General features: G+C 46.8%; 1 protein-coding gene across 1 annotated transcript in view; it reads left to right on the plus strand.

Annotated features, from left to right (window-relative positions):
* The first annotated feature begins 3,045 nt into the window (after positions 1–3,045).
* The window catches only part of LOC141141138 (fucolectin-like), an 80,621-nt gene continuing 59,748 nt past the window's right edge, over positions 3,046–23,918 (plus strand). Inside the window, exon 1 of the mRNA XM_073628844.1 lies at positions 3,046–3,137. Within this exon, the coding sequence (XP_073484945.1) occupies positions 3,074–3,137 (64 nt within the window). The 5' untranslated portion in view covers positions 3,046–3,073. The remainder of the gene's footprint in view (positions 3,138–23,918) is intronic.

Genomic DNA, 23,918 nt, shown 5'->3' on the forward strand with positions numbered 1-23,918 from the left:
AGGCTTGTAGTTCGCACAGCAATGCCCAAAAAACGCACACGTTTTTTGTGCAATGCGCAGTGCGAATGCAACGCACATATGTGAACCAGATACATTCATATAATGTATTTTAAAATGTCCTGCGAATTAGATGCGGTGTAAGCCGCATCTAATTCGCATAGGTGTGAACCCGGGCTGAAGGAGGGTTTGGTAAAATAAATATTATACATATATTATACATATATTATGGGAATACTCCATTTCATCTTGTTGCATATTAGTTGTTGGTAATTGTAAAAATCTAAATGACCATAACTGCAACTTGCTAAACTACTGTATCATATACAATTAAAATAAAATTAAATAATATCCTTATTTGCCAAAACAGTCCAAGCACATCCACTACCTATTGGCCCTGTAATCAATTTTTCAGGAAATCATTTCTTATTGGGTTTTTCTGCCTCCTTGTAACATCTTTTGTGAGCTCCTGAACCTCTCCTTCCCCCCCTAACTTTCCTTTGCGTGGAACATGCAGTGCACATTGGGGGCTGTAATGTGTAGTGCTTGATGCACGCTACAAATCCAATAGTTCATAGTCCATAGTCCATCTTGGAAGCAAGCAAGAGAGGGTGGCTATATTATTACACACTCTGATTTAACGTAGTCACCATGTAACACAATGGTTCTCAACTCCTGTCCTCAGGACCCACTAACAGGCCAGATTTTAAGTATTATCTTGGGGAGATGCAGACTAGAATACTGCCATCTCTGAGCAGCAAATGATATCACCTGTGATGTATTTCAATTATCTTGCAAACCTGGCCTGTTAGTGGGTCCTGAGGACAGGAGTTGAGAACCACTGATCTTTGGAGATTTGCAGGAGACCCAGAGAAAAAAAAGGGACTTTTTTGAGTTAAGAATAAATACTTGAACTTGTACACACGACCGGTTTTGCCGTCGGAATAAACCTCGAAGGTTTCTCCGACGGAACTCCGACGGAATTCCATTCAAGCGGTCTTGCCTACACACGGTCAAGTCAAAGTCCGACCAAAGTCCGACCGTCAAGAACGCGGTGACGTGCAACACGTACGACGGGACTAGAAAAAGGAAGTGCAATAGCCAGTAGCCAATAGCTTCCGTCTCGTACTTGCTTCAGAGCATGCGTAGTTTTTGGTCTGTCGGAACAGCATACAGACGAGCGGTTTTACCGATAGGAATTGATTCCGTCGGAAATATTTAGAACATGTTCTATTTCTAGGTCCGTCAGAATTTTCGAAAACAAAAGTCAGATGAGGCATACACACGATCGGAATAGACGATGCAAAGCTTCCATCTGACTTTTTCTGTGAGACATTCCGCTCCTGTGTACGCGGCTTTAAAATAAAATACTGTTTTTACCCTTTATTCGTTCTTTGTTCCATCCAGTGGCGGCCACTCCATTAGGGGCGCCACCCCCTCTCCATGCGTCCGGCCCTATAATCTACATGCGGGGCACCGGACACATGGATTCCAATGTTTTGTTTTTGTTTAAGCATGTGATTAGAGCCAGAGGCTCTAATAGGTTTCAAAAAAGGGTGGGCTCGGGGCGCAGATCACTATACACCGAGCCCACCCAGTTGTGTGACAACAGCGAATTAATATTCGCTATTGTCACACTGATTTTCCTCCCAGCCAGTCAGAAAGCAGGTCTTGAGACCCGTTTCCTGATTCGCTGAAAGGAGAAGCGATCCTATTGGCCAAGAGGAGGGAGGAGACGCACGGCTGCCGTGAGGAGGCGCAGGAGATGCCGCTGCCCATCGCCTGGAGGGAAGCGCTGCCCATGCCTTAGATGGGGCAGTGCAGGGCTGACTGACTGGGGGGGTTGCGATTGACACAACCAACACATGGGGGTGGGGGGTGGCTGTGGGTGCATTTCTTGTTGCCCCCTCCACCAATAAAAAACCACCACTGGTTCTATCTCAGTGTTTCCAGCAGCCATGCTGACAATATGCTTTACTGTGATAGGGAAAGCACTGGAATTGCTGCTGATAAAGTGCAGAGAGAGAAATTAGTATAAGGGCCCTTTCACACGGGCTGTCCGATCAGGTCCGCCTGACAGTTTTTCAGTTGACAACCGCCACTATCCAATCCGATCCTGCCTGCAACAACCATATGGATGGAGGTCCTATTTTCCATCCGTCTGATCGGATGGGATCGGATGAAAACGGACAGGCGTCTAACTTTTTACATTTCCTATCACTTTTTGTCTCAGTGACAATTAAGGATGAGCTAAGGTGCAGCTGAACCCAGCTGTCACATGATAGTAGGCCACTGGCCCAATTGCTGTGCCTGGGGAATTCCATTGTCAATCAAATCCAGTGACACGGGCGTGGGGGCAGAGCCGAGTCCCTCTGTCTGTGTCAATGAACGTAGCAGTGGGACTCGGTAGCAAGCCCGAACAGGGAAAGCGACTTTCTGTGAGGACACCCAGCGAAGAGGAGGGGCCTGGAATGTCGGTGGGGTACTCCAGAAGAAGAGGATTGGGGCTGCTCCGTGTAAAATGATTGCATAGAGCAGGTAAGTATAGGCATGTTTGTTATTTTTATTTTAAAAAAACAAGGGTTTACAACCCGTTTAATCATCACTGAGACAAAAGTCGATGGGAAAATGTTAAAGTTTTCAACAGAAAATATTTGAGGTAAAATTTTCCAAAGGGGACACTAATTCTGGTGATGACTATCTAAAAGGGAAAATCTCCTCATTTTATTCTTACTTCTTGTTGCTACTCTGGGACCAGGAATAAATAATTGACACAGGTTTTAATGCTTTCTTGCTCTATTGAAAACTAAAAACACAAATTTTTGGTTTTACATACACTATAATGGCCAATTAAAGGTTATTCTTTCAAAAATCAAAGAGCAAGTCTATCTCAATTATACCCATGCTTTATATTGATTGAGTTTTAATGATTAGGTCTTCACAAACCTGAGATTTCTAAAATCAAAGATCAAATATAGTCAACGTGAGTTTTAATGCAACACTTAACATTTTATTTTGGCAAGATAAAATTTTTGTTTATTTTCTCTACATTTTACTTTAGGTGAATTTCTGAATCATGAGAATGATATTTCTACACACCGCCGTCTTCTTGTGGATCCTCTGTGGGGTTTCTGCTCAGTGTAAGAACTGTTTTTCCTGACTGTTTGTTTAGAACTTTATATGCTTTATATTAGACTGACATTATATTGTAATTATAATTATCCTGTATAAGCCATGTATAAATGATGGCAAAAAGATAGATAGATAGATAGATAGATAGATAGATAGATAGATAGATAGATAGATAGATAGATAGATAGATAGATAGATAGATAGATAGATAGATAGATACGTACATACAGTAAATCTGAGGTTGACCTATCTATAGACCTATATCTATTGTATATATAGATACCAATTAATCATAGATATGAGATACATTATAGGTAGACAGAAAGAAAGGTAAATGCTTAGATCTATTATTATTATTATTATTATTATATAGGATTTATATAGCTCCAACAGTTTGTATAGTTCTTTACAATAAAGGGGAGACAATACAGCAACAATACACTTCAATACAAGAGGGTTAGGAGGGCCCTGCTCCTGGGAGCTTACAAGCTAATAGGGAGGGTGTGGTGGAATAAAAGGTAATAACTGTGAGTGATGAACTGATGGGGGAAATAAAAGTTTTGGCTATTAGTGGAGGACGGTTTGCGTGATATTTGGAGACAAGGTTGTTGATGTAGCTCAGGGCAGAGTTTTAAATGGCTTTGTATGTTATTGTTAATGTTTTGAATTTTATTCATTGGGCAATGGGAAGCCAGTGGAGGGATTGGCATAGAGGTGTGGTGGACGCTGAACGGTTAGTAAGGTGGGTGAGTATGGCCGCAGCATTCATGATAGACTGAAGAGGGGATAGCCTGTGAAGAGGTAAGCCAATGAGGAGGGAGTTACAATAGTCAAGGCAAGAGTTAACAAGGGAGTGAATACGTTTCTTAGTAATTTCAAACATTTAAAAAGGGGCGTATTTTGGAGATGTTAAGGAGGTGAAATCTATAAGATTTGGACTTTGATTGGATTTGGGGTTCAAAGGACAGCTCAGAGTCCAGGATTACACCTAGCACCCTTGAATGAGGGGATGGACTGATGGTTGTTTTATTGATCTTGATGGGGAAGTCAGGGGAGGGGGCATAGGCAGCAGGGAATTTTGTGAGATCGGTTTTAGAAAAATTGAGTTTGAGGAAGTGGTGTGACATCCATGCTGATATATCAGTTAGTAAGTTAGTAATTCGAGAGGAGACTGATGGAGTGAGGTGAGGAGAAGAAAGATAGATATGGGTGTCATCAGCATAGAGATGATACTGAAAGCCATGGGGGTTTTTCAAGTGACCGAGGGAGGAGGTGTAGATGGAGAGGAGGAGGGGACCGAGGACAGAACATTGGGGGACTCCTACAGAAAGAGGAAGTGGAGAGGAGGAAAAAGAGTTATACATAACACTGAAGGAGCGCTGTGATAGGTAGGTGGAGAACCAGGATAGAGCAGTGTCTTGAAAGCAAAGAGAGTGGAGTTTTTTGAGGAGGGGATTGTCAACAGTATCAAAGGCTGCAGGGAGGTCTAGTACTATGAGTATGGAGTAGTTGCCATTGGTTTTAGCAGTTAGTAAATAATTAGTAAGTTTAAGTAGGTCAGTTACAGTGGAGTGTAGTAAGTGAAAGACAGACTTTAAGGGGTCAAGAAGGTTGTTGTCAGTGAGGTAGGAGCTCGGACAGTTGTAGACCAATCTCTCTAAAAGTTTAGAGATAAACGGGAGCAAGGAGATGGGTCTTAAGTTGTTCAGGCTGGTGGGGTCCAGTGAGGGCTTTTTAAGTATGGCGGTGATCATCGCATGTTTTAGAGGGTAGGGGAAGGTGCCAGCAGAGAGGGAGGGCTTGAAGATGTGAGAGAGGGAGCATAGGATAGAAGAAAAGGGTGACCGTAGTAGTGAGGAAACAGGGTCTAGCAGACAGATGGTAAGGCGGGCTTCTGAGAAAACTTTAGCAACCTCTTCTGTAGTAACAAGGTCAAAAGATGAAAGTATTGAGGGTGGTTTTGTACAGGGTATGTTAAGTGGGATAGCTATCTGGGCAGTGGAGATGCCCCATGAATTGCATCAATCTTGTTTTTGAAGTGATTGGCAATCTTGTGAGTTATACCGCGTACACACGAGCGGACTTTACGTCGGACTGAACTCCGAAGGACTTTTCAATGGCGTTCCGACAGAGTTCCGACGAAACGGACTTGCCTACACACTGTCACACCAAAGTCCGATCTTTTTGAACGTGATGGCGTACGACCGGACTAGAAAAAGAAAGTTCATAGCCAGTAGGCAATAGCTGCCCTTGCGTCGTTTTTGGTCCGTCGGACTAGCATACAGACGAATGGATTTTTCGATAGGAATCGAGTTCGTCGGAAAGATTGGAAACTTGTTCTATTTCTAAGGTTCGTCAGATTTTTAGACAGAAAAGGTCCAATGAAGCCCACACACGATCGAATTGTCCGACGGATTCATTCCGTCGGACCTTTGATGCCGAAAAGTCCGGTTGTGTGTATGCGCCATAAGTTTCTGATTGGAAGTGGACTTGGAGAAAGTAGAGAGTTAAAAGTAGAGAAGTGATGATGAGGTGTGGATGACAGAGAATTGATGAGATTGACAAAGTAGGCGTGTTTGGCAGCATGGAGGGAGGAACTGTATTTTAAGAAGGCAGATTTATATGGGGTGAATGCTGGCTGGGAATTTTTTTTTTTTTTGCCACAGTTCACGATTATGTCTTAAGATTTCTGGTGTCGTCGGTCTGCCAAGGTTGTAATGGAAAAAAATGCCCTGTCTGTGACTTCCCCCTGTCTGTCTGTCTGTCTGCCTGTCTATCTGTCTATCTATCCTGCCCCAAAGAATCAAATAATGTCACAAATGTAATCACATTGGATACAGTACATAGCTACTCAGTGAGTACAGATTTTTTAAAACATTTAGACATACTTTTCTGACTGCTCTGCCCTCGCTCCTACCCCATGAGACCACACTCCCATAAATTTTGAGGCTGATTCAGAGACTGTGTTCCTTTCCTGACCTGCTCATAGGACCTATCAAGATGGTGTTTCTCTTACCGTCATTTATTTGGTTTACTGATGGATGTCAGTTCCTGGATCTCTGGCAGGGTCGTGAGTGGAGATGTTCCCAGCTAACAGCAGGACAGTTACAGGACGATACCAGGTTCCCCAGCTACCAGGAGGGTGGTATTTATGGCACACAAAAAAATGAGGATCAGCGCTCCCAATTATTGGTGGTACGGCATGACACTATTCCCAGCTATCAGTGGGATGATGCTAAGATAAGGCGGGACTCCCCAGAAAATAGCAGGGTGGTATTTAAGGTACACATGCAATGATGAGCAAGTCTGAGAGTGTTCCCAGCCATCAGCAAGACTACTATATTTTTGACCAAATACCCGGCTTGGTCCAGAGTGTGCCCAGCATGTGTAATGCACACCCTGCAGAAGAGTTCTAAGATACATAAGTATGAGCGGCTTGAGATGAGCACAAGCCACTTAACCAGATACCATGCCGGCTGTTAGGGATAACTCCACTTTTGTTAAAGTTGTTCTTTATGCAGATTTTTGTACCTCCCTTTTGTAAGACTGTTAGGATGCCTAAAATGGAAGATCCTGCACAAGTACCTGCAGTGCAAGTCTTGATAACACTTTCAAAAGGGTGTGCTGCGTTTTTTTTTTACCACAATGTCTATGTTAGGAGCTTATTCTAGAAGAGTGGTGCAAAACTGAACTGAAAGGCAGAGCAACAGAGTGTCTTAGTGATCAGCACGTCTACCTTGCAGGACTGGGTTCCTCAGTTCAAACCACAACTAGGACACTTCTATCTACACTGCAAGATGTCATATTAGGCACTCATGAGGAAGAGGGTTTCCAGCATAAGGAATCACCTATTTGATTGATATGGCCTTCATGAGAATAGCCAGATGCATGGAGTTGTCATTGAAAGATTCTGTGTCCTTCAGGGGTATACTCAAGCATGGTGATTGAGTGTGTCCTTGGGGGTGTGGCATCCTCTAGTGGTAACTTTATGTGTTGATCTAGACCTTAGAAGGTACAGTATCTCACAAAAGTGAATACACCCCTCACAATTTTGTATCTATTTTATTCTATCTATTCATGTGACAACACTGAAAAAATGACACTTTGCTCCAATGTAAAGTAGTGAGTGTACAGCTTGTATAACAGTGTAAATTTGCTGTCCCCTCAACATAACTCAACACACAACCATTAATGTCTAAACCGCTGGCAAAAAAAGTGAGTACACCCCGAAGTGAAAATGTACAAATTGGGCCCAATTAGCCATTTCCCTCCCCGATATCATGTGACTCGTTAGTGTTGCAAGGTCTCAGGTGTGAATGAGGAGCAGGTGTGTTAAATTTGGTGTTATCACTCTTACTCTCTCTGCATGTGCTCAGTGTCATATCCAGAGGTTGTCTTTGGGAAATAGATGTATGAGTACTGCCAGCATTGCTGCAGAGGTTGAAGGGGTGGGGGGGTCAGCCTGTCAGTGCTCAGACCATATGCTGCACACTGCATAAAATTGGTCTGCATTGCTGACGTACCAGAAGGAAGCCTCTTCTAAAGATGATGCACATGATAGCCTGCAAACAGTTTGCTGAAGACAAGCAGACTAAGGACATGGATTACTGGAACCATGTCCTGTGGTCTGATGAGATCATGATAAACTTATTTGGTTCAGATAGTGTCAAACGTGTGTGGTGGCAACCAGGTGAAGAGTATAAAGACAAGTGTGTGTTGCCTACAGTAAAGCATGGTGGTGGGATTGTCATGTCTGGGGGTGCATGAGTGCTGAATGCCAACATGTACTGTGACATACTGAAGCAGACCATGATCATCTCCCTTCAGAGACTGGGCCGCAGGGCAGTATTCCAACATGATAACGACCCCAAACACACCTCCAAAATGACCACTGCCTTGCTAAAAAGGCTGAGGGTAAAGGTGATGGACTGGCCAAGCATGTATAGCACTAACTCTCGGTGGAGCTGCTGGTTTAAAGCGGGCTGTTACCTTCACTCTTGATACCTCTGTTTCACCGGCACCGGGTCTAGGGTTCCGTTGAGTTTACCTCTGGACGATGTAGACACTAACACTTGAGTAGATTTTCCAATGCTTTAATGAACAAATAATAAAGGAAGTAGCAGGAAAGAGGCAGGGAAGCTCAAATACCTTTCCTTAGTATTCTTTAGAACATTCTCTGGAATTGAACACTTGCGGTTGAATGGTTGAATGCGCTCCCCCTTGTGGGACCCAATCTTTGCCCACCTGGATAGGCCTCTCTCACTTGCCCAGCAGCCAGTACGCAGCATGAACAAAAGTCTCTGCCACAGACTTGTTTGGAATAAAACCCGTACGATCCTCTGCCACAGGATGTATTGGTTTGCAATGAATGTCAGACACAGTACTTGAACCTTTAAGCCAACCCGGCAGTACTATGCAGTAAGATTACTTCAGGATACATCCTCCAACCGAGTCACCAGGCCCCTCTCCAGACCAGCACTCTGCATGATCCTTCCATGACGGGTCCTCCCCTGGGATCTCCTCGGTTGTCCAGCTTCTTTACTCAGGATAGACAGCTCAGCACCGTTCCTCTGCTGCTGTGGTAGGCCCCAGACAGGCTTCTGGGCCCACCCACGCGCCGCAGCGACGCGGGCCTCCGGAACGGAGAAACACGAGGTGGTACTCTTAACGCATACCTGTCGGCCAGGAGGGGCAGCAGGTGGCTGAAAAAGAACCCCTAAACATGGCGTCTGTCCCATAAATACCCTCTCCCAGAATGCAACTCTGAGGACCACCTCCACCGAGTTGTCTCCGGGACAGAGGAGCACTCATACGCTTCAACACATTGCTTTTCCAACACCAGCTGATGGTGACAACGACACCCACTGGCACAGTGTGGAACTACATGCAACTCAGCCAAGCTGGAACAGAGGCAAATCTAACTTCCTCTAACAAGTAACCCACAAGATTAACCTATCAGTGATAGATTAAAAAAATCTACCAGCGCTACACATGTCTCCAGACCTAAACCCTACTGAGCATCTGTGGGTCATCCTCAAACAGGAGGTGGAGGAGCGCAAGGTCTCTAACATCCACCAGCTCCATGATGTCAACATGGAGGAGTGGAAGGGGACTTCAGTAGCAACCTGTGAAGCTCTCCAGTGTTGTCACCTGAAAAGATATAATAAAATATTTACAAAAATGTGAGGGGTGTACTCACTTTTGTGAGATACTGTATATCTGTTGGCAGTTGCAATCTGTTAGCCTGCCTTGACCCTTGCCTGTCTTCAAACACAATGGAAATTGGGATGGAGAATATTAGTTCTACCCTGAAAAATATTTCCGACAAGTGAGAGTTCTTGTCTGCGTTGCGAGAGATAAAACTGCCCTCTTCAAGTGCAAGCTTTAATTGATAACAAAGAGCTGAGATTGCATTTAGACTGGCCTCCTGCCTCAGAGTAAATGTGTGAGGGAAAGAAAACTGCAGTTCAAGAGTTGGTGTCTATAAACTCTGAAGAGATTTATTCCTGCAGTCCTGGCTTGGAGTCCAGGAAGAATTGGAATGGGAGAGAGAGTCCCTAATCAAATAAAGAGCTTTGCTTTTCAGATTTTGCCACCCATACATATTGTATAGGTACTTGGTTGCTCCTTTTCTGATGGGAGGGTACAGCTTTGGTCTCGAGTTCTTGGATCTTCAGGACAAGCAGTTCTGCTAACCCTCAAATCTTACCTTCTCGGGGGACAGCAATACCAATTCCAGTAGTTGAGATTTTAACATGAGTATTATTGTTGTCTTGTCGATTAGTGCCTCCCGTCGAATAATGCATCCACTACGTCACACCAGCTGATTCCCCTATCAGCTGGCATGACGTAAGACTGCACATGCGCAGTTCGTCAGATGCATTTTCCGACGGGAGTCACAGAACACAGTGGAGAGGCACAGTGTAGGAGAGGCTAGAGGAGATACTTTGAGCTCTGATTCCCGGAGACCCTCTTGGTGAAAACCCACCATACTTGGCACACTTTTAGGGAACACCGCTGGCTGTATGTGGTAGAAATTTTGGGTCCAGGGAACTGAACGGCAGCTGGTACCGACTCCCGAAAGTGAGCCGCTTGCTTCATTTTTCCGCTGGCAGAAAGAGGGGGGCTGATATTTCCTCGGCTGTTGGGGTTAGGAACATCAAACTTGGCACACTTGTAGGGGAGACGATGCACTACATGTGGTCCACATTGGGGTTCCTAGACCCTACGGTTGGCCCATAACCATCTCCCAAAGACAGCACCCCTCGCTTCACTTTGCCGCCTAGGAGAAAAACTGCCGATATTGGGGCGACTTTGAGCTCCGGTTTCTGGGGACCCACCAAGTCAAATCACACTAAACTTGGCACACTTGTAGGAGAGAGCCATGGCTACAAATGCAAGCAATTTCCAGGGAAGCGAAGGAAGGCCGGTACTGACTCCCCAAAGTAGGCCCCTCACTTAACATGGGAGTCTATGGGAAAACCAGGCCAAATTGTGGCGGATTTGGCTTATCGCTGAACCATTCGACGACCAAATGGGCTAGTGACACCAAACTTGCACCCCTTTTCACCAGATATCACAGCTACACCTCATAAAAGTTTGGAGGTTCGGTATCCCTTTACCGTGGCCACAATGTTGACCGTCTTCATGGTACCGGTGCTCCCTGACCATGGGTCACAAAATTACAAAACTTGGGGGTGATGTAGAAGCACTCTATGGGTACCCCCACACCAAACCTGGGCCCGGTACCCCAACCAGAACCCTCTGGTAACTAGAAAATGGCACTTTGAAACAGAGTAGCTTGGATCCGGTTAACCGTAGAATGCTCAGGGGGGTCTCATTATAGTATGTCAAGCCTTTACCACCGTATGGCAGCCCCGTTGACTTTCGGGGACTGGTGGCCCCCTCACACAACACCGGCAAAGACGTGCGCAGCGCTCTCTGGTTCTGTGGGTTGTAAAAATACACCGACACAGGAAGGATGTGGGGATGCTCTTCAGGTACTCACTGGCCAAGTTTGGGGTCCAGGGAACATTTGGCGGGCCGGTGGCACCCCAAAAGGTCAACTGGTAGAAACCGCACGTTTAACATTGGAGTCTATGGGAAACTCAGTCAAATTGGGAGGCTAATATTTCCTCAGGTGTTGGGGTTAGGAACACCAAACTTAGTACACTTGTAGGGGAGACAATGCTCTACATGTGATCAAAATGTGGGGTTCCTAGACACTACGGTTGGCCTGTAACCATCTCCCAAAGACGACACCCCTCGCTTCACTTTGCCGCCTATGGGAAAAACTGCTGATATTGGGGCGACTTTGAGCTCCGGTTTCCAGAAACCCACCGAGTCAAATCACACTAAACTTGGCACACTTGTAGGAGAGAGCCATGGCTACAAGTGCAAGCAATTTCGGGTCCAGGAAACCAAAGGAAGGCCGGTACCGACTCCCCAAATTAGGCCCCTCACTTAACATGGGAATCTATGGGAAAATCAGGCCAAATTGTGGCGAATGTCACTTATCGCTCAACCATTCGAGGACCGAATGGGATAGTGACACTAAACTTGCACCCCTTCTTCCCAGATAGCCCAGCTGCACCTCATAAAAATTTTGAGGTTCGGGGACCTTTTACCAGGGATTTACCGGGGCCACAATGTTGACCATATTCACAGTACTGGTGCTCCCTGACCATGGGTCACAAAATTACAAAACTTAGGGGTGATGTAGAAGCATTCTATGGGTACCCCCACACCAAACCGGGGCCCGGTACCCCAACCGGAACCTTCCGGTAACTGGAAAATGGTACTTTGAAACGGTTTAGCTCGGATCCGGTTAACCCTAGAAAGCTCAGGGGGGTCTCATTATAATATTTCAAGCCTTTTCCATGGTATGGCACCCCCTTGACTGGTGGCCCCCTCACACAACACCGGCAAAGACGTGCGCGGCGTTCTCTGGTTCTATGGGTCTTAAAAATACACCAACACTGGGAGGCTGCTCTTCGGGTACTCACTGGCCAAGTTTGGGGTCCAGGGAACGTTTGGCAGGCCGGTGGCACCCCAAAGGGTCAACCGGTAGAAACCGCACGTTTAACATTGGAGTCTATGGGAAACTCAGTCAAATTGGGAGGCTAATATTTCCTCAGGTGTTGGGGTTAGGAACACCAAACTTAGTACACTTGTAGGGGAGACAATGCTCTACATGTGATCAAAATGTGGGGTTCCTAGACACTACGGTTGGCCTGTAACCATCTCCCAAAGACGACACCCCTCGCTTCACTTTGCCGCCTATGGGAAAAACTGCTGATATTGGGGCGACTTTGAGCTCCGGTTTCCAGAAACCCACCGAGTCAAATCACACTAAACTTGGCACACTTGTAGGAGAGAGCCATGGCTACAAGTGCAAGCAATTTCGGGTCCAGGAAACCAAAGGAAGGCCGGTACCGACTCCCCAAATTAGGCCCCTCACTTAACATGGGAATCTATGGGAAAATCAGGCCAAATTGTGGCGAATGTCACTTATCGCTCAACCATTCGAGGACCGAATGGGATAGTGACACTAAACTTGCACCCCTTCTTCCCAGATAGCCCAGCTGCACCTCATAAAAATTTTGAGGTTCGGGGACCTTTTACCAGGGATTTACCGGGGCCACAATGTTGACCATATTCACAGTACTGGTGCTCCCTGACCATGGGTCACAAAATTACAAAACTTAGGGGTGATGTAGAAGCATTCTATGGGTACCCCCACACCAAACCGGGGCCCGGTACCCCAACCGGAACCTTCCGGTAACTGGAAAATGGTACTTTGAAACGGTTTAGCTCGGATCCGGTTAACCCTAGAAAGCTCAGGGGGGTCTCATTATAATATTTCAAGCCTTTTCCATGGTATGGCACCCCCTTGACTGGTGGCCCCCTCACACAACACCGGCAAAGACGTGCGCGGCGTTCTCTGGTTCTATGGGTCTTAAAAATACACCAACACTGGGAGGCTGCTCTTCGGGTACTCACTGGCCAAGTTTGGGGTCCAGGGAACGTTTGGCAGGCCGGTGGCACCCCAAAGGGTCAACCGGTAGAAACCGCACGTTTAACATTGGAGTCTATGGGAAACTCGGTCAAACTGGGGGGCTGATATTTCTTCAGATGTTGGGGTTAGGAACACCAATCTTGGCACACTTCTAGGGGAGACGATGCACTACATGTGATCCACATTTGGGGTTCCTAGACCCTACGGTTGGCCCGTAACCATCTCCCAAAGATGGCACCCCTAGGGCGGTAAAACCGGTTCTGCTACCCAGAAAATTCGGACTTAGGTTCTGGCCTCTAGCGGTCTGATAACTTTGAGGACTCCTATCTCCGGAACCCCAAATTTGGTGTGCCGACTCATGGGATCTAGATCTACAACATATCCAAAAATTGGACTCCTAGCTCAAACGGTTCGGAAGATGACTTTCCTGGAGCCCAAAAAATGCTTGAGTTTGAAAGTTAGGTCGACACAAAGCATGCATAGTCGTTTTCAGAAAAGTCATTTTGGGCACCTTTCATTCCAGAAACCTCAAATTTGGTCTGCAGCTAGGGGGCCTCTATGAACCCCCAACTACCAAGTTTGAAGTTCCTGTGACCTACGGTTCCGGAGATATGGGCCTGTAAAGCGAAAAGTTCAGACCGGCCATGGGGCACCAAGGGACCGGTTCCGATCTCGCTGCCCCCTTGGCCTTGGTGGGCACCATGGGTCGGTCCCCTTTGGAAGTCCATATCTCCCCCATACTTTGAGCTAGAGACCCCAAATTTGGCAGGTCGGTACCGGTGGATTTTAAACACAAGATCCAGGTAGACCGACCCTCATGCGCAGTACGTCACATCACTCCAGCTGATTTCCTGATTATAAGGGATGGAGGCCCAGAGACATGTCCAGGGTACACAGAGGATACATGAGATAGATTATAAGGGATGGAGGCCCAGAGACATGTCCAGGTTACACGGAGGATACATGAGATAGATTAGAAGGGATGAAGGCCCAGAGACATGTCCAGGGTACACGGAGGATACATGAGATAGATTATAAGGGATGGAGGCCCAGAGACATGTCCAGGGTACACGGAGGATACATGAGATAGATTAGAAGGGATGCAGGCCCAGAGACATGTACAGGGTACACAGAGGATACATGAGATAGATTATAAGGGATGGAGGCCCAGAGACATGTCCAAGGTACACAGAGGATACATGAGATAGATTATAAGGGATGGAGGCCCAGAGACATGTCCAGGGTACACAGAGGATACATGAGATAGATTAGAAGGGATGAAGGCCCAGAGACATGTCCAGGGTACACAGAGGATACTGTACATGAGATAGATTATAAGGGATGGAGGCCCAGAGACATGTCCAGGGTACACAGAGGATACATGAGATAGATTAGAAGGGATGAAGGCCCAGGGACATGTCCAGGGTACACAGAGGATACATGAGATAGATTATAAGGGATGGAGGCCCAGAGACATGTCCAAGGTACACAGAGGATACATGATATAGATTATAAGGGATGGAGGCCCAGAGACATGTGCAGGGTACACAGAGGATATATGAGATAGATTAGAAGGGATGAAGGCCCAGAGACATGTCCAGGGTACACAGAGGATACATGAGATAGATTATAAGGGATGGAGGCCCAGAGACATGTCCAGGGTACACGGAGGATACATGAGATAGATTAGAAGGGATGAAGGCCCAGAGACATGTCCAGGGTACACAGAGGATACATGAGATAGATTATAAGGGATGGAGGCCCAGAGACATGTCCAGGGTGCACGGAGGATACATGAGATAGATTAGAAGGGATGAAGGCCCAGAGACATGTCCAGGGTACACAGAGGATGCATGAGATAGATTATAAGGGATGGAGGCCCAGAGACATGTCCAGGGTACACGGAGGATACATGAGATAGATTAGAAGGGATGAAGGCCCAGAGACATGTCCAGGGTACACAGAGGATACATGAGATAGATTATAAGAGATGGAGGCCCAGAGACATGTCCAGGGTGCACGGAGGATACATGAGATAGATTAGAAGGGATGAAGGCCCAGAGACATGTCCAGGGTACACAGAGGATGCATGAGATAGATTATAAGGGATGGAGGCCCAGAGACATGTCCAGGGTACACAGAGGATACATGAGATAGATTATAAGGGATGGAGGCCCAGAGACATGTCCAGGGTACACAGAGGATGCATGAGATAGATTATAAGGGATGGAGGCCCAGAGACATGTCCAGGGTACACGGAGGATACATGAGATAGATTAGAAGGGATGGATGACCAGAGACATTTCCAGGGTACACAGAAGACACATGAGTTAGATTAGAAGGGACGGAGGCCTCCTCTGTGTACCCTGGACATGTCTCTGGGCCTCCATCCCTTTTAATCTTACAGTGCAAGGGGGAACTTTGTGAATCCTGATGTAAAAGGGAACACTGATGTAAAGGGCAATGCTGCAGACTCTGATGTAGTTAGGAACCCCTTACATTAGAGTTCCTCTTTAGATCATGCTCTGCATCATTTTTCTTTACATCTGAGTTCCTTTGCACTGCAAGGGGGAATCCTGCAGACTATGATGTAAAGGGAAATGCCGGTAACTGATGTGGGGGGGGGGGACTCTGCTGACCAGAGACCACCTTCCACAGAGTGATCGAGCAGGATGGTGAGATTGGCACACACAGGGGCAGGGAGGTGAGTTTGGCACACACAGGGTGATCAGGTTCCTGTTCGTAGTGGAGGTGGGTTCCCTGTCCCCAGGTGAGATAGGATCCCAGTCCCCGGGTGAGAAGGGGTCCCAGTCCCCAGGTGAGAAGGTGTCCCAGTCCCCATGGGAGAAGGGGGTCTCAGTCCCCAGGGAAAATGGGTGTCCCTGTCCACAGGTGAGTGGCCTAGAGGGTCGCAGTCCCCAGGTGAGTGGCCTAGAGGGTCCTAAGTCCTCAGGGGAGATGGAGTGGGGTATGGGATGGTGTGGGGGATATACCACTTGGTGACTTGGTCACTCACCATGACCAAGTCTGTAGGGCTCATTTATGGTCACCTGGGCTCCCTCCAGCAGCAGCACGGATGTGCGATCAGAATATCCCCAGGGAGCACAGCTACGGCTTGACATGCTCTATCTAAAGCACACTTGTCAAAAGAACAAAGAGTAAACAGAGATAAACTGTATGTCATTTTAATAGATTGCAAGCTCTTGGGAACGGGATCTCTGATGGGCTTTCTTAAACTGCAGTGTAGGTCACTTACACATACATAGCTATTCAGGGCCCCTCCCCCCTCTGGAAGCACAGACCTTGGCCCTCCCGCTGGCACCGCTGTGTCAATCCAAGCTTCCCTGACAAATACACTGCCTATGCATTGCACTTGCCCCCTTTCACTAGAGCAGCCTAGGGGTGTGATGGGGGCGGGGCTGGATGCGGTGTTGCCGCTGACGTTATTAAGCCAGCGGAGTTCTTCCTTACATCAGTGTTCCTTGCAGAGTTCTTCCTTACGTCAGTGTTCCCTGTGGAGTTCTCTCTTACGTCAGCGTTCTCTTTCCGCACGCTCCCGTGGCTTGCCTCTTGTCGAAAAATGCATACGACGAACTGCGCATGCCCAGTGGATACGTCACGCCACAGAGAGCGAGGCAGAATCCTACATTTAAAGTGGAGGTTCACACAAAAATTGAACCTCAGCTTTTCGGAACCCGACCCCTCCGGTGACACATTTGGCACCATTCAGGGAGGAGGGGGGTGCAGATACCTTTCTAAGACAGGTATTTGCACCTACTTCCGCCGTAGACTCCACGGGAGTCTACGCCCCCTCCCATCCCTACCCCCTGTGCTGTCTGCTGGGACACACACAGGTCCCAGAGACAGCGGGGACCAGTAAGGAAGCGCAGCGCGACTGGCGCATGCGCAGTAGGGAACCAGGAAGCTTCACTTCCTGATTCCCTTACAGAGAATGGCGGTGGCAGCACCCGAGGACCGAGGGACGATTCAGTCTCGGGTGCCGACATCGCTGGACCCTGGGACAGGTGAGTGTCCTTATTTTAAAAGTCAGCAGCTGCAGTATTTGTAGCTGCTGACTTTTAAAAAAAATTTCGCGGGACTGCCTCTTTAAGATTCTCTCCCTCCACACGCTTCCCGTGGCTTGCCTCCCGTCGGAAAATGCATATGACGAACTGTGCATGTGCAGTCGATATGTCACGCCAGCTGATGGAGAAATCTGCTGGAGTGATGTGACGTACTGCGCATGCGCAGTACGTAGGAGGCATTTTTTGACAGGAGGCAATAATCGACGCTACACCGGTGTAGTGTTGATTATTGCCTCCCGTTGAAAAATGCATACTACGAGTCCCCTCTTTCCTGGGATGGGCTTAATCTGATAGAAACTTCCACACGGTTGCTCGCAGGAGGGTCGGTCTACCCGGATCTTGTGTCTAAAATCCACTGGTACCGACCTGCCAAATTTGGGGTCTCTAGCTCAAAGTATGGGGGAGATATGGTCTTCCAAAGGGGACCGACCCACGGTGCCCACCAAGGCCGGGGGGCAGCGAGATCGGAACCGATCCCTTGGTTCCCCTATGGCCGGTCTGAACTTTTCGCTTTACCGGTCCATATCTCTAGAACCGTAGGTCACAGGAACTTCAAACTTGGTAGTTGAGGGTTCATAGAGGCCCCTTAGCTGCAGGCCAAATTTGAGGTCTCTGGAACGAAAGGTGCCCGAAATGACTTTTCTGAAAACGACCATGCATGCTTTGTGTCGACCTAACTTTCAAACTCAAGCATTTTTTGGGCTCCAGGAAAGTCATCTTCCGAACCGTTTGAGCTAGGAGTCCAATTTTTGGATATGTTGTAGATCTAGATCCCATGAGCCAGCACACCAAATTTGGGGTTCCGGAGATATGAGCCCTCAAAGTCATCCAACCGGTAGACGCCAGAACCTAAATCTGAATTTTCTGAGTAGCAGAACTGGTTTTACCGCCCTAGGGGTGCCGTCTTTGGGAGATGGTTACGGGCCAACCGTAGGGTCTAGGAACCCCAATGTGGACCACATGTAGTGCATCGTCTCCCCTACAAGTGTGCCAAGTTTGGTGTTCCTAACCCCAACAGCCGAGGAAATATCAGCCCCCTGGGTTGACTGAGTTTCCCATAGACTACAATGTTAAACATGCGGTTTCTACCGGTTGACCTTTTGGGGTGCCAACAGTTCGCCAAATGTTCCCTGGACCCCAAACTTGGCCAGTGAGTACCTAAAAAGCATCCCCACAGCCTCCCGGTGTCTGTGTATTTTTAAGACCCATAGAACCGGAGAGCGCCACGCACGTCTTTGCCGGTGTTTTGTGAGGGGTCCACTGGTCCTCAAAAGTGGATGCCATTCTGTAGAAAAGGACTACTGGAGCCTTCCCCAGTGAACCGGGTCCAAGCTACACCGTTTCAAAGTGCCATTTTCCGGTAACTGGAGGGTTTTGGTTGGGGTACCGGACCCCGGTTTGGTGTGGGGGTACCCATAGACTGTCTCTACATCACCCCCAAGCTTTGTAATTTTGGAACCCATGGTCAGGGAGCACCGGTACCGTGAAGACGGTCAACATTGTGGCCCCGGTAAATCCCCGGTAAAAGGTCCCCGAACCTCCACATTTTTATGAGGTGTAGCTGTGATATCTGGGAAAAAGGGGTGCAAGTTTGGTGTCACTAGGCCATTCGGTCGTCGAATGGTTGAGCGATAAGTGAAATCCGTCACAATTTTGCCTGGTTTCCCCATAGACTCCCATGTTAAGTGAGGGGCCTACTTTGGGGAGTCGGTACTGGCCTTCCTTCAGTTCCCTGGAGCCGAAATTGCACGTATAGCCATGGCTCTCCCCTATAAGTGTGCCAAATTTGGTGGGATTTGACCCAGTGGGTCCCCAGAAACCGGAGCTCAAATTCGCCCGTTTTTTCCCCCAGGCGGAAAAATGAAGCGAGTGGCCCATTTTGGGGAGTCGCTACTGGCTGCCCTTTGGTTCCCTGGACCCGAAATTTCTTCCACCTGCAGCCATGGGTCTTCCCTATAAGTGTGTTAAGTTTGGTGGGTTTTCATGGAGTGGGTCCTCGGATACAGGAGCTCAAATTATCTCCCGAGCCTCTCCTACACCTTTCTGCCAGCGGAAAAATGAAGCAAGCGGCTCAATTTCGGGAGTCGGTACCGGCTGCCGTTCGGTTCCCTGGACCCAAAATTTCTACCACATACAGCCAGCGGTGTTCCCTAAAAGTGTGTCAAGTATGGTGGGTTTTCACCAAGTGGGTCCCCGGGAATCAGAGCTCAAAGTATCTCCTCTAGCCTCTCCTACACTGTGCCTCTCCACTGTGTTCTGTGACTCCCGTCGGAAAATGCATCCGACGAACTGCGCATGTGCAGTCTTACGTCATGCCAGCTGATAGGGGAATCAGCTGGTGTGACGTAGTGGATGCATTATTCGACAGGAGGCACTAATCGACAGACACCGGTGTTCTGACTAGAACTGTCCTCCTATCGCATAGTGTCCACCCCGTACTGCGCAGGCGCAGCGCTTGCGCAGTACAGAGCAGAAGGAGATGCCGAAAGTGTCCGAAGTTGATCAGCTGACCATCAGCTGTACACGGCGCTTGGGCACTTCTTAGGGATGGCTTTGTAAGAGGGCCCCTCGCGGGCTCGCTTCGCTCGCCACGCTTCGGGCACGGCCTCGCTGCGCTCGGCAATTATTTATTCTAACTCTATGTCCACTTGGATAGTAGGGAATGAACCTGGACATAGGGTGAGAATAAAAGCGCAGGCGCCGTGTACAGCTGATGATCAGCTGTTAAACTTCGGAGACTTTCGGCGTCTCATTTGTCCTCCGTACTGCACCTGCGCAGTACAGGGCGGACACTATATGATAAGGGACTGTATTCGACAAGACACCGGCATGGTGTCTGGTTAGGTGGCTTGTGCTCATCTCAAGCCGCTCATACTTATGCATCCTAGAACTCTCCCGCAGGGTGATCATTACACATGCTGGGCACACTTTGGACCAACCGCTGTTAGCTGGGTATTTGATCAAAAATATAGTAGTCTTGCTGATGGCTGGGAACACGCTCAGACAAGCTCATCATTGCATGTGCACCTTAAATACCACCCTGCTATTTGCTAGGGAGTCCCGCCTTATCTTAGCCTCATCCCACTGAGAGCTGGGAATACAGTGTCATGCTGTACCACCAATAATTGGGAGCGCTGATCCTCATTTTTTTGTGTGCCATGAATACCACCCTCCTGGTAGCTGGGGAACCTTATAGATAGACAGACAGATAGACAGACAGACAGGGGGAAGTCACAGACAGGGCATTTTTTTTCCATTATAACCTTGGCAGACTGAGGACACCAGAAATCTTAAGACATCATCGTGAACTGTGGCATAAAACCAAATCCCAGCCAGCATTCACCCCATATAAATTTGCCTTCTTAAAACACAGTTCCTCCCTCCATGCTGCCAAACAAGCCTACTTTGTCACTCTCATTTATTCTCTGTCATCCACTCCTCATCATCACTTTTCTATTTTTAACTCTCTATTTTTACCACCACCACTTCCTATCAGAAACTTATTCACGAGATTGCAAATCACTTCAAAAACAAGGTTGATGCAATTCATGGGGCATCTCCACTGCACAGCTAACTACCCCACTTAACATACCCTGTACAAAACCACCCTCAATACTTTCCTCTTTTGACATTGTTACTACTGAAGAGGTCGCTAAAGTTTTCTCAGAAGCCTGCCTTACCATCTGTCTGCTAGACCCTGTTTTCTCACTACTACGGTCACCCTTTTCTTCTATCCTATGCTCCCTCTCTCATATCTTCAATCTCTCCCTCTCTGCTGGCACCTTCCCCTACCCTCTAAACCAGCCTGAACAACTTAAGACCCATCTCCTTGCTCCCGTTTATCTCTAAACTTTTAGAGAGATTGGTCTACAACTGTCTGAGCTCCTACCTCACTCACAACAACCTTCTTGACCCCTTACAGTCTGGCTTTCACTTACTACACTCCACTGTAACTGACCTACTTAAACTCACTAATGATTTACTAACTGTTAAAACCAATGGCCACTACTCCATACTCATAGTACTAGACCTCCCTGCAGCCTTTTATACTGTTGACAATCTCCTCCTCCTCCTCAAAAAACTCCACTCTCTTTGCCTTCAAGACACTGCTCTCTCCTGGTTCTCCCCCTACCTATCACAGCGCTCCTTCAATGTTATGTATAACTCTGTCTCCTCTTCTCCACTTTCTCTTTCTGTAGGAGTCCCCCAATGTTCTGTCCTCAGTCCCCTCCTCCTCTCCATCTACACATCCTCCCAAGGTCACTTGATAAACCCCCATGGCTTTCAGTATCATCTCTATGTTGATGACACCCAAATCTATCTCTCTACTCCTCACCTCACTCCATCAGTCTCCTCTCGCATTACTAACTTACTAACTGACATATCAGCATGGATGTCACACCACTTCCTCAAACTCAATCTTTCTAAAACTGATCTCATAACATTCGCTCCTGACCATGCTTCCTCCCCTGACTTCTCCATCAAGATCAATAATACAACCATCAGTCCCTACCCTCATGCCAGGGTGCTAGGTGTAATCCTGGACTCTGAGCTGTCCTTTGAGCCCAGGGGCGGACTGATAATTCATGGGGCCCCCGGGCAATAGGAGATTATGGGGCCCCCAGGCAATCAGAGATTATGGGGCCACACAGTATACACACACACAGTATACAATCACACAGTATACACATACATGTACACACAGTATACACAGACAGATGTAAGAAAAACACAGATTTATACATACTGTCCCCGGTTTTACTGAGGCTGGCAACCCTGATGGGGCCCCCTAGTGGCCCAGGGCCCTCGGGCAGTGCCCGAATGGCTCAATGGTCAGTCCGTCCTGTTTGAGCCCCAAATCCAATCAATGTCCAAATCTTGTAGATTTTACCTCCTTAACACCTCCAAAATACACCCCTTTTTAAAAAGCTTGAAATTACTAAGCAGCTTATTCACTCCCTTGTTGTCTCTTGCCTGGACTATTGTAACTCCCTCCTCATTGGCCTACCTCTTCACAGGCTATCCCCTCTTCAGTTTATCATGAATGCTGCTGCCAGACTTACCCAACTTACTAACCGTTCAGTGTCCACCACACCTCTATGCCAATCCCTCCTCTGACTTCCCATTGCCCAATGAATAAAATTCAAACCACTAACAATAACATAGCCATTTACAACTCTGCCCCAAGCTACATCAACAACCTTGTCTCCAAATATCACACAAACTGTCTTCTGCTAATAACCATATCTTTTATTTCTCCCATCAGTTTATCACTCACAGTTATTACCTTTTATTCCACCACCCCCTTCTTATTAGCTTGTAAGCTCCCAGGAGCATGGCCCTCCTAACCCTCTTGTGTTGAAGTGTATTGTTGCTGCACTGTCTCCCTTTTATTGCAAAAGAGCCGTACAAACTGTTGGCGCTATATAAATCCTGTATAATAACAATAATAATAATAATGTATCTAAGCATTTACCTTTCTTTCTGTCTACCTATAATTTATCTCATATCTATTGGTATCTATATATACACAATAAATATAGATCTATAGATAGGTCAACCTCAGATCTACTGTATCTATCTATCTATCTATCTATCTATCTATCTATCTATCTATCTATCTATCTATCTATCTATCTATCTATCTATCTATCTATCTGCAATTTTTTTAATGTCAGCCTAATATAAAGCATATAAAGTTCTAAACAAACAGTCAGGAACAACAGTTCTTACACTTAGCGGAAACCCCACAGAGGATCCACAAGAAGACGGCGGAGTGTCGAAATATCATTCTCATGATTCAGAAATTCACCTAAAGGAAAATGTAGTGAAAAGAAACAAAAATGTTATCTTGCCACAATAAAATGTTAGGTGTTGCATAAAACTGATGTTGACTGTATTTACTCTTTGATTTTAGAAATCTCAGGTTTGTGAAGACCTAATCATTAAAACTCAATCAATATAAAGCATAGGTATAATTGAGATAGACTTGCTCTTTGATTTTTGAAAGAATAACCTTTAATTGGCCATTATAGTGTATGTAAAACCAAAAATTTGTGTTTTTAGTTTTCAATAGAGCAAGGAAGCATTAAAACCTGTGTCAATTATTTACTCCTGGTCCCAGAGTAGCAACAAGAAGTAAGAATAAAGTGAGGAGAATTTCCCTTTTAGATAGTCATCACCAGAGCTTTTTTTCTCAAACAATAGGTGCTGGAACTCAACCACGACCCCCCCAAAACCCCTCCCCCCACACACACCCTCCAAATCACATCAAATAGTGGGTGTGGTCATATTTCACAAACAGTAGAAGGGTCTTAAAGGGGCATTAAATTTCAGGATTGCATTACATACAGAGTGCAGAGTTCATGGGGGTTACACACAGAGTGTAGAGCTGTCACTTGTAAACACAGAAACCAGACTTCTGTGTTTACAAGTGATTGTGGTGAGCAGGCACTAAAGGGTCTAAACCAGAGGTGGTTCCACCAAGTTCCCCCTGAAAAAAGCCCTGGTCATCACCAGAATAAGCGTCAACTTTGGAAGATTTAACCTTAAATATTTTCTTTATAAAATTTATAAAACTTTAACATTTTCCCATCGCCTTTTGTCTCAGTGATAATTAAACGTGTTGTAAACCCTATTTTTTTTTTTTAATAAAAATAACAAACATGCCTATACTTACCTGCTCT

This window comes from Aquarana catesbeiana, linkage group LG04 (genome assembly GCF_042186555.1).
Source record: "Aquarana catesbeiana isolate 2022-GZ linkage group LG04, ASM4218655v1, whole genome shotgun sequence".
NCBI lineage: Eukaryota > Metazoa > Chordata > Amphibia > Anura > Ranidae > Aquarana > Aquarana catesbeiana.